At 35.2% G+C, this 22,102-nt stretch overlaps 1 protein-coding gene across 1 annotated transcript in view; it reads left to right on the top strand.

The window, feature by feature from the left end:
• The window catches only part of ADGRL4 (adhesion G protein-coupled receptor L4), a 116,422-nt gene that overhangs the window by 81,831 nt on the left and 12,489 nt on the right, over window positions 1–22,102 (top strand). Inside the window, exons 10-13 of the mRNA XM_059375217.1 lie at window positions 189–362; window positions 1,602–1,805; window positions 3,872–4,092; window positions 4,216–4,282. Coding sequence (XP_059231200.1) covers window positions 189–362; window positions 1,602–1,805; window positions 3,872–4,092; window positions 4,216–4,282 — 666 coding nt within the window. The remainder of the gene's footprint in view (window positions 1–188; window positions 363–1,601; window positions 1,806–3,871; window positions 4,093–4,215; window positions 4,283–22,102) is intronic.

The following is a 22,102-nucleotide window of genomic DNA, read 5'->3' as shown; positions in this document are numbered from 1 at the left end:
TTGTTGCAATAACTTCGGTTCTTCCACAGAACACCAGCACTCATTTATTAGCATTGATTTTGTGTTGTACGTTTTAGGCATGGTTGTAATTATATTGATATGCAAAATGGTATTTCAAATATGAGAAATGTGATACTATATATATAATTCTTTCTCTTTTTTCCATCAGTAAAATGTCTCTTTTTCAGACCACAGATAAATATAGGAGTGAGTGTGCATTTTGGAGCTACTCGCCTGATACCATGAATGGCAACTGGTCTTTGGAGGGCTGCGAGCTCATGTCCTCAAATGAGACCCACACCTCATGCCGCTGTAACCACCTGACACATTTTGCAATTCTGATGTCTTCGGGTTCTTCCATCGTAAGATGATTTTCCATCATTCTATATTTATAAACCTGCTTGTTTTCTTTTTATGTGTGTTTATATCAGTCAAGAGAATTAATTTTTTATGTTTCTTTGGGTGCAAATATATTTAACTGATAAAAACTCCAAACTATCTTTTTTTAGTCTTTGCTTTCTTACCTGTCTTATTTGACATATTTAGACTGGGTTTTAGGTAATTTTTTGCCTGGGACTTATCTAGTCTATGATAGCTGGTGGGTTGTGCATTAAATACCTATCCACTGACTCTTAATTTTTAATGTTGCTTCTAAAAACCACTTATACATTTTAATGTATCATGCTCTCTAAGGGCCATTGCTTTTGTATTGAAAGTTTATTTTTACCAATTACAAATTAGTTAAAAATATTTGAAACCTGGTCAATAAGTATTAGCATATTTATAACTATTACAATGTTTTAATAATGTAGAACTGTACAAGGTTCTTAAACACAGATCTCTTCTATAGCAAATAGGTCCATGCTATGTATTGCGCATCAGTAATATCTTTCTTTTACACTATAGAGTTTCTTATTTGATATCACTGTATCATAATCTTTGTTAAATTACAAGTTCATTTCCATGTCTACTGAGAATCTATCAAATATATAAAGTGACCAAATAAATCTGCCTAACCATAATGTCAGTCACAAAGATTTTTTTCCTGAATGTTAAGTAAGCAAAGAAGCCTCTGCTCTCTATATAAGATATAAATATTCATCTGGTTAGAATAAAACCAACTTTTCCCATTTCCAAGTCTCTCAACTTGACTCTTGATATTCTATATATTCAGCATTTCTGATACCTTTGTTTAATGTGTTTTAGATGAATTGCTGCATAGAAATAAGACTTGTTATTACCACTGATAAATCTGTTTTAATTAACCATTTTCACATTACAATAATGAATTGCCTTTCTAATATCAGGAAACTGATGACGATAACATTGTTAAACCATATACTAATATATACTATGCCCAGGAAAAAAAGCACTAATTACAGAACTTTTAAAGTGCTACATGATTTATATCAGATTTCTCTGAATATTGAGCATTTTCAAAGGCACAGAATTTTTCTCATCTAAATGCACATTTGTATTTTTACATTTTATGAACATTTTGATTAATGTTTCACCAAAAAAAGAAGTTCATTATATGTTGTAGTTCCTTTGACAAGTTACTGAGTTATTCTCTTAACAACTTTATTATTATTTTCCCTTAGGGTATTAAAGATTATAATATTCTTACAAGGATCACTCAACTAGGAATAATTATTTCACTGATTTGCCTTTCCATATGCATTTTTACCTTCTGGTTCTTCAGTGAAATTCAAAGCACCAGAACAACAATTCACAAAAATCTCTGCTGTAACCTATTCCTTGCTGAACTAGTTTTTCTTGTTGGGATCAATACAAATACTAATAAGGTATGTAGATCTCTCTTACTCTCTATTTTGTTTTCTAAATTTGTACTTTCCTAAATATATATGTCATAGAATCATGAATTATAATTAAGAGCTTAATGGGCAAACATACCGTCTACTTTGTTCCTAAGTCTTTTCCAAGTTTGCTAATGCTACCATATCTAAAACCTGTCTGTCACAGTTCCATGAAGCACGATGTCCCTTGTTATGATGAATCATTGGGACAAATGAAAACTTAGCAACAAACTGAAGAAATAGCCTTTTTGGGGTGTTTTCTTTTTGTTTGTTGTTGTTGTTGTTGTTTTTATGCGGGCATTAAACAGAGGCAGATGGGGCAAAGAGAATGAGAAAAAGCTTGTTTTAAGATGGGACTGACTGTAAAAGCAGTGGGTTCACAGGCTGTAAATGTAACGAGTTGGCTCCACCGAGTCACTGCACTTTCCTAACTACCTATTTCTACCCCCGTCACTGATGGAGGACCTTACCAAACAATCCCTATATTGTGTTAGTCTGGGTCCTCCTAGAAGCAGACATTCAAATGGGATTCAACACGCAATAAATTAATTGGACAGAATGGCTGAGAGATCATGGGAAGAGAGGGACTTGGAGAGCCATCTCACCGAGATGCAGGTCTGACCCCGAGTAAAGGAGAGAAGGAAGAAAAGACAAGTGTAGGTCGAAGCTTTGACACAACAGTACAGTTCTCAGGAAAGCTCGGCATGGTTGCAAGGAGTCCTTTGAGAAGACCTTGAGCCAGAGTCACGTGGCGGAGGACTCCTCTGTGTAGCAGCAGCCTGTGGGAAAGATGAACACAGCAGCTAGAGCTCTAGGTCAGTTGTCCTCCATGCAGATAGAGACTGGAGAAGTGTATCCTTGGGGCCACAAGACATTATATTTTCTCCATATTTCCATCCCTGCTAGAAATCTGTCAAACAATGACACTAATGCCTAGTTACCAAAGGCTTTTTCTGATGTAGATGCCACCAAACATCTGTTTAAATAGTGTACCCTAGACTATAAACTTCATATATTTTTTTTTAATTTTGCAAGGGTATGACTAACACCTGCCAATTTTATATACCACCCATTATCCTCCAATGTCAGTTTCTTCCCTCGGTTTCATCTCCCTGTAACCCTTATCCCAAAACTATTCCTTAGAGTGCTTATTTTCAGATCTATCACTCATCAAGTTCTTCCCATTTTCAAGTCCTATTTCAATCTCAGTTCCTCATTAAAGTAGTTCCCCAATTTTGATCACTAGCACTCTCTCTGGTCCCAACATTATATGATACTCCCCAATATATATTAGTATATAATCTCATTATGCTTGGATTGTACTCATTTTTATTAGTGCAGTAGGTGTGTAAGGGCGTATTAAGTTCTCTTTCCAGCTTTATATACTATTACTTCTATTATTACAGAAGTGGGTAACTGTATTTCTTTCTCTGTTATTTCTTATAAGCCTAACTCCAATTCTATGTGTGAAATAAGTACTAATAAATAATATTTAACTGAACTCCATCTCAAATTTACCTGATGATCTTATAACTTAAAACGACTCCATAATGGATATTTTTGTAAACTATGTATCATCATTCATCTCTTTTATAAACTTAACGTTTGCCACAATAATCAAGATACTTACTATAGTTCATTTACCACAGTTTAAGCAATAATTTTCATTCTTTGAGCATGAACAGAATTAAGGAGAGTAAAGGCATCTCCAAAACAGAAATTAACTTAAATCACAACATATTCACTAAGATATCATGGTGTACCTGTGACCAACCTACAACTTCTCCCATGACATAAATGCATAAAAGCAGAACTCTCTGGACAAGAGCAGTCACTTAGCTCTATTGCGCGACTTCTTCGCAACTGATGCTTCACACTGATGAAACTCAGCTGGAAGTGGTACATCTTAAAAAATGGGCACTTGATGAGAGGATATTTTAACGTGATCAGGCATTATAGCAAGTGGCATAATTTAAGGAGAAAGTCAGGATCTTGTGTTATGCTAATGGGAAAGCAAACATTGCTTATGGTTTCTTTCTTTCCTCAATTTCTAGCTCTTCTGTTCAATCATCGCCGGGCTGCTGCATTATTTCTTTTTAGCTGCCTTTGCCTGGATGTGCATTGAAGGCATCCACCTCTATCTCATCGTTGTGGGCGTCATCTACAACAAGGGCTTTCTGCACAAGAATTTCTACATCTTTGGCTATCTCAGCCCCGCTGTGGTAGTTGGCTTTTCAGCCTCATTGGGATATAGGTATTATGGCACCACCAAAGTGTAAGTGAAGATGATCTCATAACTATTTAAAATACGGTTCTGAATATGCTTCATATATCATTGAAAATGTTGCTCTGTGAAGTACATACAAACATATTTATAGATTTGTTATTTACTTTTCAGATGTTGGCTTAGCACAGAAAACAACTTTATTTGGAGTTTTATAGGACCAGCCTGTCTAATCATTCTTGTACGTATATTTAACATCAGTTGGAATTCCAAAAAGGGATGATTAAAATTCACAACAATCGGGCATTACTCTGAGGGAAACCAATGATTTTGAGCACTTTACAGTATGTCGTTTAAATAATATTTTACACATATTTATTAAGACCGAGGGGGGAAATATATTTATATATACATCTTAAATTCAGAGGTATTACAGTTCACCTGCCCCTCCTGGAGGAGGAGATGTTTCTACGTTAACACGCAGGAAAATCATTTCTCACTTATCAGTAGTGTCTGAGCATACTTCAATACTGAGTTTGCCAAGCAGCTGATAATCTGGCATTTCAGATGTTTACATTATTTAATCTTTTATCAATGATCAGTGATCTTTGAAGATTAGACTGTCATCTTTATCGTTTTATCATCATCATGTACCCTGTCATCATGAAAGTGATTTTAAACTTAAATTGCGACGTCAGAGACAAGAACCCACTATTTCTCATGAGCAGACAAGTCATATATTGATAGTTCCATTTCAGTGAGGAAGAGGGCCTTTTAATTCTTATTGGAAGTGGTTTCAAACCTACAAATTTGGCAGGTGTTATATGTTCCTTCCTAAATAAAGACATTTTTAGATGTCTCAAGAGCATTTCTAAGTGCTGTTAAGTTTTCAAAGCCATTCTGAATATAATAGTCTGTCAATGAATCTGGGAGGTCTGACAAGGCTCTAGAATGGAATGAATTGTCAACAGAGGAGTTTTGACAATATTTTGGACAACTTTGTCCCAGATGTTTTGACCATAAACTAGCTATCTTTTTTTGAATTGTTTTTTGTTTTTTTGTTTTTTGCTCACTCTTTTCCCTAGTGTTTTTACGGTTGTAAGGAAGCTGCTAAATGGAGAAAGACTTGAAAGGTAAAGCAGAGAATTTTCACCAAGGCTCAGTTTTTTTTTTTTTTTTAAAGATTTTATTTATTCATTTGACAGACAGAGATCACAAGTATGCAGAGAGGCAGGCAGAGAGAGATGGAGAAGCTGGCTCCCCGCCGAGCAGAGAGCCAGATGCGGGGCTTAATCCCAGGACCCTGGGATCATGACCTGAGCTGAAGGCAGAGGCTTTAACCCACTGAGCCACCCAGGCGCCCCCCAAGGCTCAGTTTTTAATGGTATGGGTGAAATAACGTGCATTCAGAGGCTGTATTTCCTAACCATGATAAAAAATTGCTTATAATTCTCCCAATGAATCCAGTAATATAAAAAGGAACCATTGGCTAGATTTCAGCTAAAACAATTTCAGAGTTAGTTTATTATAATTCCAAAATTTTCAAACCACATGAGACTATAGATTGAATGAATGTTGTCCTTTCCACATACTTTCATTTGTTGCCCAGATAGGAGTATTTTGTGTAAACACACTTTCTATATATTCTGATTTTCCTGGGTCTATCTCTATAGATGGATCATCTCTTATATTGTTCTGTACAAGTGAAAGTTCTTTGAATCAGTAATTCTTGTAATTAAGATGAAAAGGAGTGGGCTAGACAATATAGTGAGACAAGAAAAATAAGAGTGTTTTTCTCTTAAGTAAGAAATGAAAAGTGTTCCCTGAAATCGTTTTCCACTTTTGCTTATGTAAGGGAAAAGATAACTTTGGATTATCTTATAGTGAAGTCCACAGACTTTAGATGGGCTTATCTAAAAATGAGTCCAGCTAACTTTCCTAGAAGCCTAAATGAATAACATCACACTATCCTTGTCTGGAATTAATGAACCCATTTATCTTCCATAGTTTCAGTATGATAATCATTACATTTAACCTGAGGGCCAGGCTACTTAAGAAATGGATGGAGCACCTCACTTTTACTCTAAAACTGAATAATGTTTATCATTTTTAGTATCTTTAGAAGCAGAAGAGATTCCTTAATTACTGAATCGAAGTGAATTCATTTATTCTAGTTATTTCTTGTTTTCTATGCTAATAGTGATCAATTATTATTATTGTCACTGTTACTACTATTTGTTATTGTTGTTATTATTCAGCTATATGTTGTTGTGAATGTTATTATTCAGCTGCATGACAGTGTTAAGTGAGATACATCCTGTTGTCCCAGAATAGTATACATCTTTAGTTCAGAAGTGAAGTAAAAGAAATATTGGGCACCAAACATTTGAAAAAGGGCCACTAAGAGTTTGGGTTTGACACTTCCATGGTTCTGATAAAGAGACAGTAGGACCAGCTGTAGCGCCATAAGAGGGTTGAGGATGGAGGCCTCTGGCCAGGGATAGTGGTCTAGAATTAGGAGTCCTAGCGGTACCTGGCTAATTCCATCAGTTATACATCTAACTTTGGCTCAGATCATGATCTCAGGGTCCTGGGATCAAGCCCTGTGTCAAGTTCTCTGCTCAGTGGGGAATATGCTTTTCTATCTCCCTCCGTGTTCTCTCTTTTGCTCTCTCTCAAGTAAATAGATAAACAATCTTTAAAAAAAAAAAAAAAAGAAGAAGAAGAAGAAGAAGAGTCCTTGACCTTTGGAGGAGTGCAGTGTTCTTTATGAAAAGCTTTACTTTTTGCTGCCAGTGAAAAAAAAAGGCAGGGCCTCCCTTATCTTTTGGAAGACAAGTTTTGGACAAGTACTCTGAAAGGTTTGTAGAGAATGGGATCAGAAATATAATAAGAGTAAAATTATCATTCCAATCTTAGATCGAATGCCAGTGTGGCTAATTTATGAGTCTCATTGATATATAGAGCATAGTATAATGAGCCAGTTTTTGTAAGAGTTTGACATATGTCCCCTGACTTTGGGCCAGATCTGAATATAGAGACTAGATCTATTTGAATTTGGAGTTTCCTGCAAACTGCATGCTTACTGGAGTATTTTTGGACAGCAGGGAAGGAAAGGATTAATAGATAGCATAGCAGACAAAAGTTGTAGGGTTGCATAGAAGTCTGCCAGGTCAAAGCAAAATTATACACAACCAAAAGAACAGGTTGAATAAAGATGAAGTGAAATGGTGGTATGACTGTACTTCTCTGAAGAATAGAAGATAGAAAGGAAATTCTGTAAACACCAAGAAAATCACATATACTGTCTAAGTGGAGGCCATGACATAAGCCAAGATTACCAGCAATAGTAAGAACCAAACTAAACTAAAGTGATGTCATGAAGCTCATCTGGCCCTTCTGGCTTCCAACAACAGAAGAGTTGAAGGGACAGCATTTGAGAAACAACTATGCTGCCCCACACTCATCTACATAGATCTACTGTTTTCAATTAAAATCATTATCCTGGAGCACCTGGGTGGTTTAGTCAGCTAAACCAACTCTTGATTTCAGCTCAGGTCAGGATCTCAGGGTTGAGAGACTGAGCATGATGTTGGGCTCTGCACCCGACATGGAGCCTACTTAAGATGCTCCCTCTCTCCCTCTCCCTCTCTGCCTCTCTCTCTCTCTCAAAAAAAAAAAAAAAAAAATTATCCTATGTTTGGATATATTTTGGTAGGTAAGGATGCCAAGCCATATAAGTAAGTTTGCCAGGTTAATTGGGCGGAATGGGCATGATGGGCAAACAAAGGAAATATCAGAATTATGCCCTGCCTACTATAGTATCAGTGAGGATAAAGCCAGACAAAACAAATAACAAAAAACAACATATAATAAAATAGAAGTGATATTGATATGATGTGGGAGTGTTCAATTTGAGCATGATAATCATTCTACAAGTCTTCACTGAGATAGAGGAATTTGTTTGTAGATGGGGCAAGAAGTAAATTTGGCTTTACAGCAGATTTTTTTTTTAAGATTTTATTTATTTATTTCACAGACAGAAATCACAAGTAGGCAGAGAGGCAGGCAGGGAGAGAGGAGGAAGCAGGTTCCCCACTGAGCAGAGAGCCCCATACGGGGCTCGATCCCAGGATTCTGAGATCATGACCTGAACTGAAGGCAGCGGCTTAACCCACTGAGCCACCCACGTGTCCCTTTATAGCAGATGCTTGATGTGAATTTAGGTGTCTACCAAGGAGCCCCCAAAATTTATTAGATTTCCTTTGAAGGTAAACAAAGGACACAGACAAAATGGTCACTATTGTTCATAAGACAGTGCCAGAAATAAGAGAACTATCATCATCTGTCTGTTGTTAAGAATAGTCAAGAATCTGGGGCACCTGAATGCCTCAGTCGGTTGAACATCTGACTCTTGATGTCAGATGTCGGCTTCAGTTCATGATCTCAGGTCCTGGGATCCAGCCCTGTGGGCTGGGCTTATGTTCTGTGGGGAGTCTGCTTCTCTCCTTCTCTATCTCCCTCTTCCCCTCCCTCCACTCATGTGTGTGAGCGCTCTCTCAAATAAATAAATAAATAATCTTAGAAAGAAAGAAAGAAAGAAAGATCGATCATCGGTCAGGAATCATCATTTCATGAATTTATCACATCCTAGTCTAGTTGTCACCAATTATTGAACAAGTTTTTCCTCCATAAACTCATTCATTTCTTCTTCACTTTCAGAATCAAACTATGTTATCCTTTACAGATATTCTGGTATTAATAACAGGAATTTTTTAAATTTACAATTTATTAAGCAGCTATTACTCACAACTAATACTCAATCTCCTTAAATCATTCCCATTGTTATTATCTATTCCATCTTATAGTTAACAGAAAATGGGATTTGATTCAAAATGTTAAGTGATTGGTTCAAGGCTCTAGGTCTGCAGATAAATACTGATGCTAGAACTTGAAACTGGAGCTTCCTTTCCACTTCGCCTTGCCTCTTTTGCAGTTACCTTATTGACCAATCTTTCTGCGGCCATTCTCTCCAATTTCGTTTTAACCTGTCCGTAAAACTGCCTCAAACTCAGCTCAAACAATAGCAACGATCAATTAAAAAAAAAAAAACATTATGTTAAACCATGTTATTTTCCTGACTCTAATATAAACATTCTCTTCTCCATGTCTTAGCACATTTAATCTAACCCTTCAAACAATTAAAAAATGGCTACACATGTGGGTGTGTGTGTGTGTGTGCGTGCACACGTGCATAATTATTTCATTTTGAAGTTGGAAAAATTGAGGCATAAAGTGATTACACAGCTTGATTAACAGCTAGTAAGTATCTGAGCTGAAATTCATATTCATGAAGTTGAATCCATGGTCTGCTTTCTTAATTTCATGGCTGACATTCCCCTTCGCCTATAGGTCAAATTCTATAGGCTGGAATGTCTAGTTTTCAGTGATGTAGCTGAACCCAGCCTATTTTCAGCCTTTTTTTCTTTTTTTAAACACTGCATAACCCCACAAAACAGCTCCTCCAAAAATTTCATCCTTCTTAGAAAATTTGCTGTTCTTGAATATTTTCTTGGTCCTTGGCACTCAATAATCCTATCACCTTGTGCACAGTTCTGCCCGAAATCTTATCATTGATTAATATAGTACTTGATGAAAACTTTTCCAGCTTTGTAACTAATCTCTTTTTCCAATGTACTTCCATAGACTTTTTATTCAAACCCTCCATAGTGCTTTCAACGACCTGTTTTGTTGCACATGGTAATTTTCTGTATGCATTATGCTACCCATCCCCTACATCTAAACATCCAAACAGAACTATGAGTTTCTTCATTTACTGACCATATCTTGCTCAGTAATCAGTGTCATTGTGGTGCACAAACTTCCTGGCCTCCACTGAGTAAATTGCATTTATTCTTTACAGAGCAACATTCACATTGCATTGTCTATGAACTCTAGACTATAAAACTGACTCCTTTTGGTTACCCCAGATTAAAGAAGTATTTAATAAGTCTTTAATAATTATCTCTGTGTTTTAATTAATGTTAATAAAGACCATTGTAATAAATGCGGCAGGAAGAAACACCATGAGATCCTTTTGAAGCAATGTGACTGCTCTGTGTCCTGGGTTTCTAATACATAAAATGAAGATACCAGTGGGAGCCCTACACAACAAGGCTATGGTAAAAGCAAAGCAAAATGTTTTAGGAAAAACATCCATTCTTTAAACTTAAAATGGGAAAATGCACAATCGTTTGGAGGACAATTTTTGGCTCTCTGATCTATGCTTTTTGTATTAAAAAATAACGACTAATTTTAAAACCATGGTTTGCACAGCAAAAAATTGTATGCAAGGGCATGTATGTTTGGCCAATATAGTGTGTTTGTGTGTTTGTGTGTGTGTGTGTGTGTGTGCGCGCGCACGTGTGCGCGTGTGTGTCTGTGTGTTTAAGCATAGATCCTAATTTTTTAAATATTGGTGAAGATACTGATAACATTTGTTTAACCATAACAAGATATGATCGCAATATGAGTGTTTGTTACTTCTTGGCATTTGTTAAAAGTCTCTACCTCACTCTGCTAGAGAAAGTTTAACCAAAATTAAACAAAGTGTAAAATATCTTAAGAAAAACAATAAAAATGTAGTGGAAGAAAAAGACGGGATAAAGACAAAATGTAAGTGAACGTTCAAATGGTGGTTTTGTTATGCTTAGGCTTCAGTGAAAGATAGGACTGGCTTCGTGACTTTCTCTAAACAAATCTGGGAGGACCTGCAGTCCAGAGTAGATGTCTCTTACAGAACAATGGCAATACCTTTCATTCATACATGGAATCCTTGCATTTCTTCCACATAGGAGGATCTAGGTCCTGCAAATGGTATTTGCTTGTTTTTATGAATGGAACCCTAGAGCATGTCTGGTTTGAGATTATAATGTAAAATGTCTTTAAGACAATATGTAAATGAGCAAGAACTGAATGAGATCAGCACTGGCGGCTTTTTCTACCCTTAGGTATGTTGTTTCTAAGGAATATTCACGCTTTTAATCTACTCTGATAAGTGTTAGTGATTTAGGTGTTTGAGCAACAACACTCCCTGCATTGATCAAATGAAAATATTTCCTCAGGTGTTGACTCATTAATATTAAGGAGCTCTGAGAATTCTGAAGTATGAGCCAATGACCCTGTGGATTCTATCTACGAATCACTACACTTAGAACGTTAAGATTGTAACTACACATAAAAAGCCCTAGCCATGCTTTTGAAAGATTGAGCTCCACAAAAAAGAGGCTTCTAAATCTTTGTAAAGCAAGCTGCAAACTGAAGTTAATTTCTATAATTCATTTCTTTCTTCAGTATTTTTCATCTTTAATGCTGAATTCTTTCAACTAAAACTGCACAAGTGATTAGATTCAAGTACACAAATATAAAAAAAGAGTTGGTTAAAATATTTTAACTTTTAAGTACAAATTGAAGTTTCCCATAGACAAGTTGGTATTAAAGAATAGAATTTGCTTGATTGACGCAAATACTAATTATGCTATGTCCAAATAAGGCATTTTCTTTTAGAAATGTGAGCTTTCATTTGAATTTAAATTGCAACCCTTATAATTGAGTGTTTCTATATTACACCTACCCCTCTTCTTTTTGTTTGCCCAGAATTCCACTCAGTTCTTTGTAGTAGCTTCCTCTAATTGTTCTTCCTATGTCTGCAATCTCTTAATTCCCTTACACCAAGAAATGCCTATTAAAACCTCCTCAAAAGTGAATTCCTCACATAACCCTTACACAATAGACAATGTCTATGTATATTTATTATTATGTGACCTCTTCTTATTACATTTTTTAATTTCACAAATTGCCCAGCTGGAAAGAAATGCAAATATCACAAGACTACATAAAGTAACAAGTGGATTTTTTATCCCACACTCATAGTTTTCACGACAAACTACTTGTTTTCTTAATATTTGCTCTGCATCCTTCCACACCTTTCGTATGTGTGTGCGTGCACACACACACACACATTTACATAAATTTAACAAAAGAAATTGATTACAAATTCAAAAAATCTGAATCATTTGTAACCTGAAATAAATATATCATATTCATCCTTCTTCATTATAATATACGATTCTACCATTTTTATCATTGCATATTATCCATATTGTGCTCTAATTTATTTGACCACTTCCCTATTGCTGAACATCTAATTGGTTTCTAATATTTCCGTATTATAAATAATACTGCATGCCCAGAGAGTTCTTGTTGCGATGTAGCTACATATAGCCATTATGGAAAATTGTTGAGAAATGCTTCTTGAAAGTAGAAATGCAAGTAGAGACAGATTTTTAAATTTGCAAACTGCCTCGGAAACATTTACTTCAATAAATACTCATACCAACAACATTTAAGAATGTCCCTTTTCTGACATTTTTGCCAACACTAGGTATTATCATCCACTAAAATGTCTAAAGAGCTGAACTGGAATACATAAACCCAGGAGAAGGATTATGATAGGCCAGGGTTCCAAAACAATGGCGCCATTGACACTTTGGGCCAGATCTCTGTTGGAGGACCCATCGTATGCTCTATAGGGAGCCTAGCAGCATCTCTGGCTTCTACTCACCCCTGCCAATACACCACCACCACCAGCACTGCCTAGACCAGGCAACCAAAGAAGTCTCCAGTACAACCACATATCCCATGTGGGATGATATTCCAGATACTTTCCATTAGAAAACACTTGTCTAGACTTGGACATTAAACAGCTTATATATGAGTGCATTTTGCAGCTTCCTTTAAACAGCAAAAATATAAGAAAAAGAATTAAAATCTTAGTTTGGGCACTGTCCTTTGGATAACCCCATTGAAACTATATTAGAAATGCTAACCATTGTAAATTTTACATGTTGTGGATAACACCATCAACATTTTAATTACATCTTTTAATTTAATGGCACCATATTTGGTAGATGCATCTTTTAGTGACCTCTGCAGTTCAAGGCATTTTAAAATTCTGACTGTTTCTTCATATTATATATTAATAAGCATTTCAGTGCCTGTAACATTTTGTTACTTTTTTGTATTATTCCAACCTTCTGGAAACTATAGGTAGCTAGAATTTTAAAAAGAACAAGTTAAAAAAAACTTAACATAAATAATACATTAGTAGTTTCCAGTGTATTCTCATATATGAGAGTTATATTCTTAACTGGAAATACCTTCACAGAAAACCTCCATGGGATTTGTACTAAAAAAATTTTTCATAAAAATTGAATAATTTATAGAAATTAGAGATCCAAAAAATATATATTGAAAAAAATCCCTTGGGTCTCTCAAGCCCAATTAGAAAAAACTGGCCAAAGTGAATTTTATCACTGGTATCTTTTAATAAATATAGCTTTACAGTGAAGGATGTTATGTCATGATATGGTGAAAGTGAGTTGGTAGCACAAGATATCATTAGAATTATTATTCACTTCACATTTGTATAATCTTTTAATCTTTACAAAATCCTTTTAACATCTCAGTTAACCCTCACAAAAAGCTTTGGCAGTACAACAAAATAAAAATACTAGTAGCAGTAAGACATAATGTTTTACTAGATTTTTGGTAGATCTAGTAACTGTAAACTTGACTTACCTATTTATTGATACCTGTGGGGGTTCTGCTACTTATAACTTTTTAAAGAAGTACACCAATTCCTTGAGAAGAACTTGTTACACTAAAGCAAATTATGTACATTCTTATGTAAGCAACAGATAAAACTTTAAGCTTCTACTCACTAAGAATTCGTAAAAATCCTTGAACATGGCTAAAAGCTCAGTACATGTTCTGATCGCTAATACCTCTGATCTTCCTCCAAGAGTAAACAATGTCCTTCCTGAAGCTGGTCTACAGAAAAAGTGAGCCCTTTGAATCAGTCTTTCTTAGCATTTGCAGAGATCTTATTCCACATATGAGAAATATTTAATCTTCCCTTTAAGGATTTATTATATCCCTTGATCGCCTTCAGTATTCTCTGCAAAATACAAATGACTTCTTCTGAGAGAATGGGCTATCTGTGTGGCTCTGACTTGATTTGTTTCTCATAGGAAAATGTTCTCATGTCTAGTTTTTAAGAGTTTCCCAAGAAAGGAATATTTAAAATTCCTTCTGATGAAAAAAAAAAAACAAAAAAGCGTGGTTCCTGGTAATATCTGATCATAAAGAGAGCCCAGGTTGTTCACTGTTAGGGCATAGCCTTTAGTCATTAGAGTTTATCTCACACTTGTTTGAATAACAGCCACCATTTTGTCTGTATTTTAAATAAGTGAAAACTAAGGCTTAGTAAAGCCTTACTGAAGCAATTTACTCAGGATCACTCAGCTCCTGAGTGGTGGAAGCAAGGTCACGCTTTCCAGAGTCACGTTCGGCAGTTTCACTAGTATATATCCTTTCCTTTTGAATGGAGCATATTTTGTCAGGCCAATGAAGAACATGTCCCCAACTTCCAGATTCCACAAATGGTTTTAGGGTAAATTGTGAAAAAACACAGCAACTACAGACTTTATAGAAGTTATTTATAAAATTTCAGTTATTTATTTTACTTAGTGAAGTTGTCAAAATAAATTACTTTCCATCTTGTTGAAAATGAGGGAAATCTTGTCCACTATAAATATCTCTCCCCTCATTTTATTTTGTTCTATTTAGATCATGCCAGGAATATCCAACAACTAACCAAAATGCCCTACCTAAAATCATGACTATATCAGACTATAGCTCAGTATGTGGAATACAGAGTCTGGAGGCTTTACTCTTCTATTAATTGATATTCATCAACAAGTAATTCCCAATGCTCTGTTTGACATCTAATTGTTCAAATTCCTGTTTTTCATTTTCTCACATCAAGAAAAAGCTGAAGGGTGAGTTTAATGCTTCACTCATTTTTAATTGTCCTTAATTTCATATTTCTAATTAGAAGATTAATTTTTCTAGAAAAAAAAGTCTTTGGGGTTCTTTTAAAAATCTTCATGATTTTATTTTACTAATATTTACCAATATAACTAGTATTAAGTGAAAATAAAAGTACAGGTAGTATGAAAAGAAAAAAAAAAAAACCTCGGAAAAAATAGGAACAATACTTTGAATAGTTCAGAATAGGTCAAAACTTTATCAAGTATTAAAGACCTAAATGAGGCTGTGCCAGTAACAGAGGGGATATAAAAGGAGAGACTTTGCTAACAAAAAGTGTAGCAGGTTGACATGTGTAAACGAACAACTCTAAGACAACACATTAGTATGCTTGAGGCAATATTTTGGAAAAGAAAATCTGAACATCTCTTTACCCTTTATTTATAACTTTCTTGGCTTTATTGCTCTTGGAGTCAAATCTAAAACTTTTAACAAAGCCTACCAGAAAGGTGACCATATTCATTTATCAATCACCAAAATCTGGACCTTTTTAAGAATGAAAGTAGGCAGGGGCGCCTGGGTGGCTCAGTGGGTTCAAGCCTCTGCCTCGGGTCATGGTCTCTGGGTCCTGGGATGAAGCCCTGTATCAGGCTCTCTGCTCAGTGGGGAGCCTGTTTCTTCCACTCTCTCTGCCTGCCTCTCTGCCTGCTTGTGATCTTTGTCAAATAAATAAATAAAATCTTAAAAAAAAAAAAAAAAGAATGAAAGTAGGCAATAAAAATCACTCAAATTGGTTTCATCTTACTGATGAACCTATAAAATAGCTCTATTCCAAAATCTATTTTCAAAAGTAATTTTTTTTCTACACAACACTGGTGATTTGGATTAGAGCACCCTGTACCTGACAATGCTGCCATTTTGAATCTTTCTGCCGCCACCCCCTAATGATGAAGAAGGTAGCTGTCTCTAACCACTCATGTATCTGAGTGGAAGGTGATGCTTACATTGTATCTGGATAGGGTCTGGAAAGAGAGGTGGGATGTTGCTGGTCATCTTCCATATTTGAGCCCTGGTGAAGGTCAGAATGGTCACTGCACATGTGACTCACACAGCACCCCAAGAGACATGTCATGGTAGAAGTAGAGCTTACCAGACTTCCCCCGGCTTATCTTACTAAGATCTAAAAACCAAAATCTCAGATAAATGCTAAACTGAAATGAACACTGGGCAATCAACATTAAAAATGCTGTAGGCAGCAAAAAAAGATAAAATGTACACTCTACTTAGGAGGCAGTGCATGTTCTGGCCCCTGCCTGCTGATCAGCCTCATCTCACAGGACCCTCCCACGGGCTTTTGTGTTGTAATCACATTGCTTTACAGCTTCTGAGAGTTTCTATGTACCTTCCCATTGCAGCGCCTCTGCACTAAAACACTCCTTATCACTGCCCTCTGCAAACGCTTTGTCTAGATAATTCCTGTTTGTTTTTCAGTTATCAATTCGAGCAACACTTTCTGAGGAAAGTCCTTCCAGACTCACTGATCTATGTCTTTTGTTATTGTTAGATGCCTTCAGAGAAATTCACTTTAAAAAAAAAAAAACTTTCTTCAATTTGTAATTACACATGTATTGATGTAAGTAACTGATTAATAACTGATTCATATCTGTATCCTCCAGGAGACTATACACTCTTTGAGAGGAAATCTTTATGGATTTTCTCTCACTATATTATCCCTGAAGTTTACCAGGTAATAATTACTCAGGTAATTCTGCCAGGTAAATAAAATAAATGATGCACCAAGCACAGTATTTAGTCAAAAATATTCATTCCTTTCCTCCAAAGAAATTTAAAGAAATCATCACCATCATGGAAATGGGATTGTTTTGAGAAGTCTTCTCAGAAGAGATAATATGTAAAGTGTTCATTATAACACATCACTTTTCCTTCATTTCTTTTCTCCTTAGAAGTGATTGCTGTATGTGTCTGTCTACATCGATCTATCTATTTATGGCATGCTTTCACTCAGAGTTTTAACATTGGCATTTTACATTGAACTGAATAAAATGAGGTCCTGGCCAAATAAAGTGAGAGGTTTTCAAAAGCAATCTGACTGGGAACAAGAACCATAGGTTCTTTCTGTGCCCTGGATTTCTACCATGTGCACAAAGATAATGATGCCAACCCTATATACAGTGCTACTATTTAAAGAAAAAAAAAATGAAATTAAAAGAATAAAAGCATCCTTCAAAAGTTAAAAAAGGAAAATTTTTAATAATTGGTGGATAATCTTACGTCTCTTCTAGCTTTACCTTTAAAATCGGCTGTAACTTTTTTAAGATTTTATTTACTTATTTATTTTTGAGAAACAGCTTTCATGCCTGAGCAAAGGGAGGGGCAAGGAAGAGGGAGAAGCAGACTCCCCACTGAGCAGGGAGCTCAATGCAGGGCTTCCCTGGGATCCTAAAGGGAGCCCAAGGCAGACACCCAACCAACTGAGCCACTCAAGCGCCCCTGGCAATAACTCTAGATACCTCTTTGAATTTAATTGTGCAAGTTCTGTTTTAAATGCAAAGTAACAGTCAATGGCCTACATGTGTATATATATGTATATACGTATATATGCATATATATAATGTACATTTTTTACAAGCTTCTCTGTCTCTACAGTAAGTATACACAAGGAACATGTTTCCTTGCTTATACCTTAACAAAGCGGATTTCATTGTTGGATTTTCATTGTCACATTAAATGGAACAACTGTTGTAAATGTTCTTCACGTACACTTTTTCTCATTCACCTTTGTTCCTTTTCTGAATATCTCGCTATGGCTTATGACCATCTATAGTTAAAACCAGCTAAAAACTAAGCTCGTGGAATTCCCTTACACCCATGGAATCACTTTATCCTTCATGTTTATACATTTCTAGTTCTCTTCCCCTTTTAGTTCTATTTTAGAGACAGTAAATTACTCTTTCAAACACTGAAAAAAATTCAGCTATTGAAATATTCCTAATGGAAACATGTTAAAAATATGAAGTGTGAATTTTTTAATGCCTAAGGTGATTATATATTGGGATGGGATTTTTAGCCATAATAAAACAGAGCAATTATTTAGCTATAACGTGAAGGGATGTGGGAAGATATTTTCCTAATGAGGCAGTATTCTGCCTACTTGTGATTAAGACATTTGTTGTGACCTACCTGTGTGTTCAAGACTATGTTCAACAAATATACATTAAAAAATCCACAGATCTGTAGATTCTGTTAGATGCAAAAATACTGCATATACCCAAGGTACCCACCAATAAAATGCAATTTTCCCTTTATGCAAAATTATTCCTAGAGGATCATTACAATTTGATAATGTATAATATATCCCTCAGTTACAATTGCTATATCTATGGATAATATATTTCTAATAAGATATTGTTCTGTCAAAATCTGCAAGATGTGAGACAAAACAGAAAATACAATTTTTTCTAAAGATTTATTTATTTATTTGACAGACAGAAATCACAAGGAGGCAGAGAGGCAGGCAGAGAGAGAGGACGAAGCAGGCTCCCTGCTGAGCAGAGAGCTCCATGCAGGGCATGATCCCAGGACCCTGGAATCATGACCTGAGCCAAAGGCAGAGGCTTTAACCCACTGAGCCAACCAGGCGCCCCCCAAAATACAATTTTTAAATGTATAATCAAATTAATGGCTAAATGCTCTTCTACATAGGCCATTAGGTATAACATCCTTCATCCTTTTATTCATTCAACAAATGTTTATTGGGCATTTTCTATGTATCAGACATTGTTCTAGACCTTGGGGATATGTCGTTGAATAAAATAGAAAAAAGCCCTTACCCTTATGGATCTTGAATTCTTGAACAAGAGTCAGCAATTGCCACAGTCTATTTTTATAAATAATTTTTTACTAAGAAACAGTCACATTCACTTGTTTGTGTATTGTCTAAGGCTTATTTAATGGTATGGCAAGGTTCAGTGGTTGTAATAGAGACCATATGGCCCTCAAAACCTAAGCTATTTACAATCTGTCTCTTTACAGAAAAATGTCCTGACCTCTGTTCTACACTAGAGTGATTTAAGAAAAGATAACTATCCTCTTCCATAAAATATCCTAGAATATCATATTGGATTCATGAAGATTTGTATTTCTTATATTTAAGATATCTGGTAACTTTATCTATGGATTGCCCTTTGAAATACTCCTACTTTCTCTATAAACTTCTTGAAGATATCCAGATTTTTGACCTGGAAATTCCTATTCTACCCTGGAGGCTTTTCAACAAAAAATGAGAAATTGTTTATATGAACAAGAAATGTTTGAGTTATTGTTGAATGATATTACATTATTAATTTATTGTTGAAGTATTTATTTTGCTGACGTTATCTTAAAGGAAAGTCCTGAAAGAAGAAAGAGATCATCTGTTTTCTATTGAGATCTTATTGCCCAAAATAAGGACTGAAAGATCTAAGTTCTGATATAAGGTGCTATTTATAGGTCCAATGAGATTATATCACAAAATCATTCCTATTCAACTGTGAAGTAAATATATTATGTTTACTATTGGGCATGTCAAATATTTAGACAATTTAGAAGAACATATTTCCATATAAACATAATAGCCATTATTGATAATAACTGATATTTATTGAGAACTTATATTGAACACTAGTCTACATACTTTATATTAATTATTTAATACATACAATCCTAGATGATAAACATTAATATTTTATCTGTATTTTACATAGAAGGAAAGCAAAACACTAAGAGTTAAATAAATTGACCAGTCATTAATTATCAGAGCTAAAATTCGAATCCATGAAGTGTGGCTCTGAGTCCATTCACTCTATTTATTTTAAAGAAGCATCTATTGTTTTTTGAAACTGCCAAATTATATAAGGCAATGATCTCTGAATTTTTTGACTAAAGAGCCCATCAGTAAAAAATATGTAACTTAATAAATGTTTACATCTTGAAAAATTATAGACACTACTGTACTATTACATGAAATATACAACATATATACAATTATTTTATTAAACATTCAGAAAATATAAGTTCAAAATATTAAAAATAGCAATACTTCAATTTAATAATTCTCACTAAAATATTATTCGTTTTTTAAATGAAACATTGATTATGCTTTACGGCAATCCAAAGGTCTGGACCTAAGTTCATCTAAACACTTGGTTTTGATGGTTATCAGAGCTGATACCTCCTCACAAAGAGGCATTAAATCCATACTTTGGTGAAACTGTGTAATAGATCACATTGAATGCTCTAACACTCATTTCTTCTTGAGATCTTCAGTATTGCTTTCTAATTGCACTTTGCAATAATATTAGTAAGAAGAATGTGTATTTAAATTTATAAATGGAATGCATTTAAATTTGTGCCACATTATTTTTCAAATATTATTTTGGTTAACTTACTTCATCATGAAGAACAAAGCTATTTTCCAATGTACATGACTTTTTAAAACTCTAAGTAGAAAACATTAAAAAGAGACTGCTAAAAATGCATTACTGACTTTAGAGAAATGATGTGTTGAATTGATTATGAATGACTTTAAATATGATTGAAAACTGTGGATCTAAATGCATACTTCAAATAGTCCTCTTAATAATTTGAATTTTTAAATAGCATTTTATCAAATCTGATTAGATCTTCATGTACTTTTTAACCTGGTCGACTTGCATGACCTTACAGTGTGGCTAGCAAATAAATAACTTACTCTAGAGGTAGGGAAACATCAGTTCTGTCATTGTCTCATTTATGTAGCCATTATCAGGTTTAATTTTAACACATGGAAACATTTGGGGTCTTAGTTTTTTACCTAGTTAGCATTACCTTATTAAAACTACATAATGTGACCTGAAAATCCACTTAACAGGCACATACGCAGTATGTTGCAGTAAGCCATAAGATAACAAAAGGGTGAGCATCTCTACCTTTAGGAACAAATAATTATCCCACTGAATGGCTTGTTCCTGACATGTGGCTTTGTATGACATTGAAAAAGTGAGAACACCAGTATCATATGTATTTTAAGTAGTAAAGCCTTTATTTTTCCTTGGAAAAAGGTCAGTGGTAATTCTAATGTGTTCCCCCTGTGCCCCAGTAGATGATTTTAAGGCATTCTACTTTACCACTAACACAAACCCATCAACCATATCTGAATTCTAAAGGAAGACAATTCTGTTGTTCACCAGCATAGGAAGACTATCACATTCTTAGAACTTTGACCACAGAGAACAGTGAAGATAGCTGTCTCCATTAGGGGATCACTTGCATTACACACCAAATGCTACTGTTTACAAGGCCTTCGCCACTCGGGTCTTGACTAAGTTCAAGGAACACATTGATGCCAAACAGCTAGCCATATCACTATTCATTAATGTTTTGCTCTTCTACGTTTAACCATCTTCTACTTTAAACCATTTCTAAAGTGAAGCAACTATTAGCAGATAATATAGTAAATGTCTAAGCAGTTAAGTTCATGGAATTTTAGATGTCAAATGAACTTTTCTTTACTGGCACTTCATCTATCATTTGGTAGTTTTATAATGTGCTTAAGGATGTATCCTGGGGCATCTGGGTGGCTCAGTCAATTAAGCCTCTGCCTTTAGCTCAGGTCATGACCCCAGGGTCCTGGGATCAAGGCCCACGTAGGGCTTCCTGCTCAGTGGGGAGCCTGATTCTTCCTCTCCTTTTCCCACTCGCCCTTCTTGTGCTTTCTCTCACTCTTTCTCTCTGTCAAATAAACAAATAATTTTTTTTTTTTTAAAGGGGGACATATCCTCTAGAACCTGTCTACTAGGTATGAATCTTCTCTCTGATACTTCCTAAACATGTCACCTTGGGCACATTATGTAACCTCTCTATGCCTCTGTTGCCATTATTGTGAAATCAGTAATGAGGATGATGATAATGATAAGAAGAGGAATTACCCCATAAAGTTGGTGTGAGGATGAAATGAATTAAAAATTAAGAACACTTACCACAATGTCCAACACAAAGAAAATGTTCCATAAGTGTTTTGGTCATTGGCTCCCATCTCAATGTTACAGTAGTTTTTAACTACCTGCAAAATGCTATTTTATCCCAGAACAACCATTCTTCCAGTTCTCTACCCCAGCAGTCAATGCTTGGTGGA

This window comes from Mustela nigripes, chromosome 14, assembly GCF_022355385.1.
Source record: "Mustela nigripes isolate SB6536 chromosome 14, MUSNIG.SB6536, whole genome shotgun sequence".
In the NCBI taxonomy this organism is placed as follows: domain Eukaryota; kingdom Metazoa; phylum Chordata; class Mammalia; order Carnivora; family Mustelidae; genus Mustela; species Mustela nigripes.
Note: the sequence above shows the minus strand (reverse complement) of the source record. Positions and strands in the feature narration are given on the sequence as shown.